The following is a 10,803-nucleotide window of genomic DNA, read 5'->3' on the forward strand; positions in this document are numbered from 1 at the left end:
TAATAATAATAATAATAATAATAATAATAATAATAATAATAATAATAATAATAGAATTCATCGTATATATAATCAGGCGATCGATCAATCAAATAATACAAGATAAAATGAAAAGTCACTGCACGGACCTGAGTGTCAAATAAGCGACCTATGTTTCCCTCACCCTTTCGGAATTTATATCCTACAGTATTTCATGAATATATAACCTCTTTATACGAAAATTTACACAGCGTTAATATTTGTTAGTATTTATTTTAATTTACAATGTTAGTTAAGTAGGACATCAAGTGCATAAAAAAGACAACACAAGTCATTAGAACAGTTACTGTAGATAAACATATTAAATATAGAGGGTGGGTAGAGAATGAATTGGCAACAAATAGAAAAGATTAGAGAAGTATGTAAATGATAAACAATCCGTTGCATTTGTTCATTTGATTTACCTATCCTTTTGGGTATTTTTACCAGATTCCGTAGAAAGTTATTTTATTTTGCTTTAGCATATTGATGTATAGTCCTAATATCATAATGATTTTAATAGTGAATAATTATCATAAATAAGAGTAACCACAGTAGCTAGGTTCACATTCAGAATTTAACGTAGTGATCTAGTGGATCATAATCAAGCCAGTCATTTTATGTGAACCAACCAGAATCAAATAAAGTGCTCAGCTTAATAACCTTATTGTGATCTAGTGGAGCATGTTGATTCATCATGATTAACCTTGGTTAACATGATAAATTAATTCATGAGATTGAATTCAACCAATCAGCCTTCAGTTTATTAAACAGGTCCCAACCTCATTGGTTGTGCTTCTGGTAGATCCCAACCTCATTGGTTGTGCTTCTTGTAGTTTTCATGCAACACTGCATGCATTAGCATAAATAGATCATGATGATGGTTTCTATAACCTGGTGATGATGATGATGGTTTTCTCTAACATGCTAAAGTTATCATGATGAATAGATCATGATAAGTTTATCACAATAAATTATGTGAATGTGCCTAATGCTGGACCAAAAGTGGGTTAGTTGATTTTTTTTAGAATGTACACTTGATATGGCCATAGGCTGTAAGGTCAACCTTTGCTATCAGACACCAATGCCTTAATAGGACGATTAATGACCACTGGTGCAAATTCTTATTCCCATCTTGGCCACCACTGAGCTTGTAAATTGTCAAATGGTAGATACAAAAATCCTTTCAAAATTTGCATTTTATTATTTTATTTCATTTATCCAATACCCAACAGCACACAAAGTTGCCAATAATAGAATAGGAACAGTTTACAAATAATTGCTTCAATAAAATATTTTAATTGCAATTAAATTTTTTGCAGTGGCACGTCCAAATAGCGACTAGCGAGGACATATATGTGTTAGAAATTTTGACTATAGTCTAAGGCCTATGCCCTGATTTAATTTTCATTAGGCTAACCTAAGAAATACATTAAATAAATAAAATTGGGATGTAGACTCATGTATTTTGTAAGAGACAGACAATTATCTTACCAGTTATATAACAATAAGATACACCCAGTCATTGTTGCTGTTAGAAGGGTGTATAATTGTTACTACTGGTGTGATTGTTAAAAAATTTTTAGCCAAGTAGAAGCATGCATATATATATATATAATATAAGTATATATATAGTATTATAATAGTATATAATATATATGGTATAGTATAGTGTATATTTATGTAGTATAGTATATTCATATACATATATATATATATATATATATAGGCCTATATATAATAACAAAAATTTATCATATAGTCAGGCGATCGATCAATCAAATAATATAAGATAAAATGAAAAGTCACTGCACTTTGATTCGTAGATGAAATATTGAAAGTTTACAGAATAAAACATAATGTATTACATCACATGTTCGAAAGCTTTAAATATCATACTTCTGTACTTCTAATTAAATATAGGCCTACGCCTGACCATCGTATTCTTGCTGATGGGCGAACAACGAACAGTTAATGCTCGTATATGACAATAAATGCGATCTTGAGTCTTGGGGTGTAAAATGCAAGTGTGATACATTTATATGTTAAAATACTCTTCATGCATTGTGATATAGTATCTAATTCATCGACGAATCAAATACATCATAGTAAAGCGTTTGGGTGGTATATTAAACTTTCTGCAGCAAGTTTCTGGGCAACAAATTCCAACCAATCAGAGCAGAAAAAAATTTACTGCAGTGAGTTTAAGTTACCGCTGCGAGTTTAGCGCCCTCCATGCATATTTTGGCCAATCAGAGGCCAGAGAACTCGCTGCAATAAATTTCTAATTGAACTGCAGTTCAAGAACTGAATACTGAGCGATATCGGTATCGCACTCCATACCCTCCATGTATATTTTGACCAATCAGAGGCCAGAGAACTTGCTGCAGTAAATTTCTAATTGAACTGCAGTTCAGAAACTGAATACTGAGCGATATCGCACTCCATAATTGTTTATAATTTGATTCAATCATGAACTCAAGGTTGACACGTACAGTATTATTTATGTTATTCCATCCATGCATGGAGCTATAAAATTTTATAGCTCCATGCATGGATGGAATAACATAAATAATACTGTACACAACCTTGAGTTCATGATTGAATCAAATCCATGATCCATTGTAATATTACACCCTAAGGTTAACTACAGTAGTAGAAATATACAGTACAGTATTTCAAGTAGAAATTTTGAGAAAATTCTTTTGAATATTTTAAGTAGTGACTTTAATTCATAATACCTGGTAGACATTTTCCATGTCTACCAGCCTACCTAGCTTTTTCATACATTAGGCCTTTCTTTATTCGCACTTGCTGGTGGGTTTAAACAATAGCCGCGCCTCCTAAACTCTGCCCGATAAATAATTAATTTTGTTCGTGGGGTAGTGTGCAAACATGTGCATCGGTGATGACGACGTCATATCGCCCAAAGTTTCATAGTACGTGGATTTAAACGAAAATGCACTTGAGAAACAATAGAAGGCGTAGCTTTCACTCTGTCTCTTATACACATCTAGATGTGTATAAGAGACAGGTATAGTATAGTGTATAACATGCGCAGTATGAAAAAGATCGCCAAAAATAGATATTGTTACTTGGCGACTACTCTAAAGATCGAAAATCATCATTCACCAGCCTTAAAATTTGTTTTTGACGAACAAACGATCGTTTTTTCAATGAAAAATCTAGTTAAAAAAAAAAAAAAAAAAATCGCGATTTCGTCAAAAGAGATGCGCGCGGGGATGATAAACTAATCATTTTTTTTATGGGGCCTAACTACAGTAGTAGAAATATACGGTACAGTATTTCAAGTAGAAATTTTGTGAAAATTCTTTTGAATATTTTAAGTAGTGACTTTAATTCATAATACCTGGTAGACATTTTCCATGTCTACCAGCCTACCTAGCTTTTTCATACATTAGGCCTTTCTTTATTCGCACTTGCTGGTGGGTTTAAACAATAGCCGCGCCTCCTAAACTCTGCCCGATAATTAATTAATTTTGTTCGTGGGGTAGTGTGCAAACATGTGCATCGGTGATGACGACGTCATATCGCCCAAAGTTTCATAGTACGTGGATTTAAACGAAAATGCACTTGAGAAACAATAGAAGGCGTAGCTTTCACTTTATCTAACAATAACATTTACTGGCGTGTCATATTAATCAGTATAATAATCTCCATGGCAATGCTATTGCTGATTTCTTGAATGAACTAAATCATTTGACTGTCTCTTTGATATAAATAAATATGACAAAGAGAATAATGATGTAAGTCAACAGCTAAACCAGGCCCGTATCCAGGGGGTGGGGGTGTTGTTTATGGTTCGGGAGAACCCCCTTTCCTAGCAAACCCCTCTTTTATGGCAAACCCCCCTCTTCAAATTTCCCAAATAAGTCCTCCAACCCAACTAATGCACTGCAGACCCACCCAGACACAGACGTTTTCAAACATATCTGCTTTTATAGCATTATTTAGACCCATAAAGCACAAAAATTCTCTTGCTGGGGCTTCGACCGTGGACTTGACATCCAGAAACCCCCCCTCCCCTTGGAAGGACCTGGCTACGTGCCTGTAAACAATGATAAGTATGTTGACAATATTGAGATTAATGAACGAGATGTACTGAATGTAGCCCGTTCGCTAAGTTAAAGTGCAATAAAGCTACACAGGTCCAGATCCAGATAGTATTACTAACAGACTTCTGAAAACGTGCAATCAACAGCTAGCTCTTTTTAGAGTTATTTTCCAAACAATATTAGACACTTTTGAAATTCCACTAAGTTGGAAATCCTCTGATATAATTCCACTACCAAAAGTTAGGAAACCTTCTGTACTTAATGATTATGACCCCATCGCTTTGACTTCAAACGGTATGGAAACAGGTTAAGTTTGAAGACCCTACTCAATTTGCTTACTGTAGAGATAAGGGAAGTAGAAGGTGTGTCATGCTTGTTTTTCTTCATCACATATGAACACCTAGAGAAGCCTGGGTCGTTTGTTAGATCAGTTTTCTTAGATTTTTCTAGTGCATTTAACACTACCATTCCTCATTTATTTATTGACAGACTCTCTGAACTTAATGTATCAACCAGGATCTTATCTTTCATTCATATCTTCCTTACTGGAAACCACAAAGAGTTAAATGCAATGATGTATCCTCTGATTTTAAATATCTTAATTTAGAAGCACCACAAGGGTGTGTGTTATCACCGTATCTATTTTCACTTTGTACTAGTAGCTTTGTTATTTCTAATCCCAATTGTAGAATTATTAAGTATCCCGATGGTACTGGGATTTGTGGTTTTCTACTTATTTACGACATTAACAGGTTAATTGGGGAAATAACTAGATTTGCAGAATGGTGCAATAATCAACACTTACAACTTAATGTAAGTAAAACCAAAGAGGTCATTTTTTATTTCTGTAAAAACCAGGACAGCTCATGTACCAATATCAATCAATGGCATAAATGTTAATCAGTTACTGAATACAAATATTTAAGCCCGATAATAGACGAAAACTTAAACTGGAACAAAAATGTTGTTATCCACCAAGTCCAACCAAAGAATGTATTTTTTAAGAAAACTTCAGAAACTGCATGTTGATGTCCATATTCTCAAAATTTTTTATCAATCCGAGGTAATTCAAAGTGTGCTGACATATAGCCTGATCTGTATTTTTGGAAACTTAACTAATCTAAAATGTAAAAAAACTGGAACGTTATAGGAAAGTTGCGCAGCGTATAATAAATAGCGAAATGATATAGTAAATGTAAGGTTATTGGAATGGATGTAGGGCCTACAGTTACTGTATGCTGTTATTAATGCTTAAACTATTTCCCGGTGGTCAAGTCACACATCAATTCCTGTGCTCGTTCTACCCAAATCACCATTACAATATAATACTTACAACACCGTCCTAATTCAATATAGAGCATTGATACACAAAATATCATCTTATGTTTTGTATTATCTTGATGTATATCTATCATCGTCATATATTTTTTGTAAATGCATTAAAATTGCTATAGGCCTATATTTTAATGTATTTATTGAATGAAGGAAACATTTTCTATTGGGTCTGCCTAAACCATGGTATTATACATTTTGGTTTTTCATCCAAGTATTTTCGAATGGATTACTGCATATCACACACGAAGTAGTTTCGCGATCAATTTAATTAGAAAAATACAATTTTCAATGCCCTATTAAAGCTATTGGCATTCAATATGGAGCACTGTACACAGATCATCGGCTATTGATTATTATTTTGATGTCTGTAGCCTGTAAAAAGATTAAAACCACTATACATTTTAAAGTAGTAGAAATTTTCAGTTTTGTCTGCCAAAACTATGGTCTTTAGGCATCTAATATAATTAAAGACGGCACTCTACAGGGGTCCCAATCCACATGATCTGTTTAGACCAAGTTAAAAAAAAAAGTAGTTTCTTGTCCTAATATTTTGAAAAAAGGAGATGAGGGCACTTTTTTCCTTTTTTTTTACTCAGAGGTGGCAATATCTACTATTTTTCTAACTTTTACCAAGTAGACACATTGAATAAAAAAAGCACTAGACATGATTCATACTATGTATCCCCAACCACAAACGATTAAGAGAGGAATTTTACTGATGTGAGTTAGCCAGTATTTCATACATTTTGTAAAATAAAGAAAATAAAAAAAAGAAATTAAAAAAAACATGGTGAGGCAGAGAAAATAGATGCGCGAGGAGACGAGAAACTAGTTTTTTTTTTCGTTCCTGCTTGCTTGCCTGCTGGTTAGAATGAGGGAATCCTTCCTGCCTTTTTCCAGGAGACTCCCTCCCGGGACTCTACAGGAGACTTGGGACTCATTTCTTTATTTAAAGGGAAATTAAAAAATAATGTTTTAAAATGGTTGAACAGTAAACTACATGCTCATATATATTCTTAATTACAGTAAACATTTCCTGGTAGCCAGGCATCAACTTGTCTAGAGCCCCTTTCACACAGAGTTGCAATACGGTATTAATACCATGTACCATGTCAAAGTGCAAAAAATATTTTTTTTGAACGTGCAAAGAGTTGTTTTTAGATCAGGGTTGCAAATATAATATTGCGCCCTCTTTGTTCACAGATGCAAAATACTCCTTTCGCGCGGGACCCCTTTCAGACAGGATATGGTATTAATACCGGATTTTTACTAATTGTGTGAAAGGGTCTACACCGGCAATAGCGCTGGCGTGGCTACGGTATATTTGCGATATTTTCTGTCTGAAAGGGGCTTTAGGACTATGTATATCCTTTCCTTTCGTTTACAAACACAATAGAACTTTCATGTGGAAACAAATACTGTACTGTATAACATTAGGTTAGTTCTTACAGTAGATACTGCAGCTGTGTATATATACATTATAATTATGTACACCTCACAGCTTTGTAGTAGGTAAAGTAAATACATCAAAGACAATGTTTTTAGGTTTAATTTTCTATGGTATATCGCACACATTAAGTAGGTCTCTGTGGTTGCCGAAAATCGTTGATAAAATGTCATGAGAATTTGTTGGGCTTCATTTTGACTAAATATACTATGACTATGGAAGAATAACATTAGGTTTGTTAGATACCACACTGTACATATTATAAACCTACTATTCAAGCAGAACTTTGTAACATTAGAAAATTTATGTTGTTACCCATGTACTCAATAAATTAAATGAACCTAAATTTTTACATAGGGCTACTGATAATGGCTTGATTCAGATTTGGGTTAGATTGCCTTATCTAGGAAAGGCAGGTGAATCCATTTTAGATGCTTAAACAAAGTAAAGAAACACTTAGTTAAAGAGGTAAAATTCATTACATTATGGCAGTACAAAAATGTCTCATTTTATATCTACTACTAAAGATCAAACCTCTAAGGAATATAGGAGCTTTTAGTACTTGTGCATATAAGCTTGCAAATATGGATAATTTTTCATTCCTGATGATGACATAATTAATGTTGAAACATTGAATCCCGACACGATGGCGTGCATTTCGATACTTGGAGTATGTATTATACTATCTTATCAGTAGTGCCTGTTAATTATTTTGATTTGTAGTTCATAGTATTGTATCGCAGCAGTGTGGTATCTAACACAATGAATGCTATACATACCACAAAGGCAGTATTCGTTCTGCATGGAAGTAGATTGTGGTTGATCTTGGAGGTATAAATGGTTTGATGAAAGGAAAGGAATTTATGGTTACTGTTATATATCATTACAATACTATCAATCAAATATGCCACAGCAGAAAAAATGAAAAATTTCTTCCTTAAGGACTCTTTGGGCCGATTCGGACGAGTAAAATTTAACTGGGTACCACCAGCTGAGCGGTCGCGTGCGGCAATTAAATAATGCCCCTGGGTATAGAAAATTCGAAAAACATCTGGCCAAAAAACCCACCTTTTTTACTGGATATTTCAATTACACCTTGCCTCAAGGCATAATTAATCACTCGTAACAAGGCCCAGGTCACAAGTTGACCCTTCAGATTTGTAAACAACGCCGGGTCAGAGTGCACTGGACAAAAAGAAGCTCGCGACCACGCAGCATGATTCTTCGCGTTGTTGCCCAAGCTTTCTTTCCACGCTGGTCGTTGTCTTCGTCGTTGCTGTACTTTCTTCGTCGTGTGGTATGTATAGCATTCATTGTGTTAGATACCACACTGCTGCGATACAATACTATGAACTACAAATCAAAATAATTAACAGGCACTACTGATAAGATAGTATAATACATACTCCAAGTATCGAAATACACGCCATCGTGTCGGGATTCAATGTTTCAACATTAATTATGTCATCATCAGGAATGAAAAATTATATATATATATATATATATATATATATATGATTCTATTGCATGTTTGATAGAAACCATATTTTTTTTAATTGAATAAGCTTTACAGAATAAATTCTCAGTGGACAGAATTAATTCTGTGGGAACATGAATAATTCTGTGGACAGAATTATTTCTGCTCTGATGGACAGAGTTATTTCTGTGAGAACAGAAATAATTCTGTGGTGACAGAAACAAAATTATGCAGTACAGAATTTATTCTGTACTACAGCATAGTGTGACGGTTAAATAGTAATAATTTTGTGGTATATAATTATTAGATAGGTCATGAATAATGCCACCAAAATTTTGAATAAGTAAAAACACTACAACGCATTTAATAAAAACCGTCTTTAATCGTATAATTGATCGCGGGCTCAATAGTGAGCGCGATCGTGTAACAGTAGCAGACATGTTTCAGGGATAATTTTCCCATCATCAGTGCGAGCATACTACAATTTGCCAAGGTCTATAAAAATTAGAACATGTGTATGTAAATTGGCATAAAACAACAGTGACTGATAAAGCAAAACCTTCAATGCAAACACCACATGTCACTGCATAATTGTTACTGTATGGTAATTAAGATTGCAACAATCAGACAGCAAGTGTGATGTTTAAAGTTTGCTTGTTTAAAGATGGATCATTGCAAGTTAAATATGCAGAGCTTCCTAGAAAATTTAGGTATATAAGCTGAATCTGCCAGAACTGTGAAACATCCCTCATTCTAGGTCCCGACAACTTTCCGAAACCTGTAAATGTTGAAAAATATGAGAGGCCCTGTCCCTGAAGTGCTTCCTTGTTGAGAGTCTTCTATTGTTTTCTCCAATATAAATGGAAGTATATCCCACACAGGTGAATTTAAATACTACACAAGCACAGAACACCTCAGGAACGGGGTCCTTCATCCCTAGAAAATTAGAAATTTAAAACGATTTAAAAGCAGCTTTATAGCAATTCCATGACAATATTTACTAATGATTTTGTTAATTCAGCTGCTTTGCGCATTACTTGTAAACTGTTTTGTGGCAATTTGAAATAACAAACATTAACATTATCTTTGTCTTTAGTCTTGAGGGTCTCGGGACAATACGAGAGAACATCACTTAAATATTGATAAAATTTATCATCTATAATATTATTAGTGAAGCCACTCTTACATAAAATTGTTTTAAGAATTTCAATATCTTTATGAAAACCTAGCCAAGAGTTATTTAACTTGTAAACCCTATCGATCAATGTGCAGATAATGCCATTTTGTAAGAGGACGCTGTGAAGTTGAGAAGGCCCGTAAAAGTATATTTTCTATACACCGATTTTATCAGAGATGGCCAACCATTATCTAACAATACTGTTAATACAGAATTAATTTTGTCCACAAAATAGTTTGACAGAAATTATTCTGTGGTACAAAGAATAGTAATTAAGTAGCAATGTTTGTTGCTATACTAGTATCTTACTTCCCCCGCTATTGTTTTCAGCTTTTGAGACATGTCCGCCTTCCATTGCTAACCAGGGACTTCTTAGTCTTAAATGTGGAAAAAGATGAAATAGTCCACACGAGTCCTGAGTGTAAGGACCTGTTGATAGAAGCTATGAAATATCACTTGCTACCTGAGCAACGTGCCTCATTACAGTCGGTACGGACAAGACAACGTCAAAACACTAAAATGGTGACAGTGCTTTTTTCTGTTGGTAAGTTCCATCAAATGATGCAGTATTTCCTCTCTTAAAGCCCCATTCCCGGCAAAATTTCAGTTTTTTTTTAAAATCTAATTTTTGTATAATGTTATAAAGATTTATAAATATAATACGGAATTGCTAGTTTAACTGAATTTAGACATTCCTAAGAATGAAAAAATGTAAAATAAGACTGAAATTTGATTTTTTTGTGTTCCACACAAAAAATAAATGCGGATGAATTTTTCATGTTTGATTTTGCGATAGACCGTGAGAAGAAATATCGTAGGCGCCGAAAACATTAGCCTATCCAACGCTGCTAGGCTAGGCCTAGCCATACCTCGATTTAGGTTCTGTTATCACACATAAAAACGGCCGACATGATATTTTCCGTTGCTAGTATTGACACTTGTGAAATATAATATTTCATAAGAATTATTTCAAATTTGTTAAAAAACTGATTCTGACTGAGATTTTGACACTTAAACAAACATATCTCAGCCTAATCGAACGACCGCATTGTGCGAGATGCGAAGTACAAAAACTAATCTCATTAGAGAGGGCGCACTTTATTGACTGTATAAAGTATACATAAAAGCGATAGTATTCCAGTGGATGCGATCTACAACCTCTGAATAGACCTTTCCGGAGTGTCAATCAAACTTAACAACTGACTAATCAGAACAACGCTAGGAATACGCGCGCGTCTTACAAACACACGTGTTGTCCCACAAACGCACGTGT

The 10,803-nt window shown here is 34.2% G+C and overlaps 1 protein-coding gene across 3 annotated transcripts in view; it reads left to right on the plus strand.

Moving 5' to 3' along the window:
- LOC117107138 (kelch-like protein 17) overlaps positions 1-10,803 on the plus strand; it is a 42,889-nt gene that overhangs the window by 15,632 nt on the left and 16,454 nt on the right. For all 3 annotated transcript variants that reach the window (XM_033248695.1, XM_033248696.1, XM_033248697.1), the window contains exon 6: positions 9,861-10,074. In XM_033248695.1, the coding sequence (XP_033104586.1) occupies positions 9,861-10,074 (214 nt within the window). The remainder of the gene's footprint in view (positions 1-9,860; positions 10,075-10,803) is intronic.

The sequence above is a fragment of the Anneissia japonica genome, unplaced genomic scaffold, assembly GCF_011630105.1.
Source record: "Anneissia japonica isolate Jap-2015-1 unplaced genomic scaffold, ASM1163010v1 scaffold287864_len1152817_cov193, whole genome shotgun sequence".
Lineage (NCBI taxonomy): Eukaryota > Metazoa > Echinodermata > Crinoidea > Comatulida > Comatulidae > Anneissia > Anneissia japonica.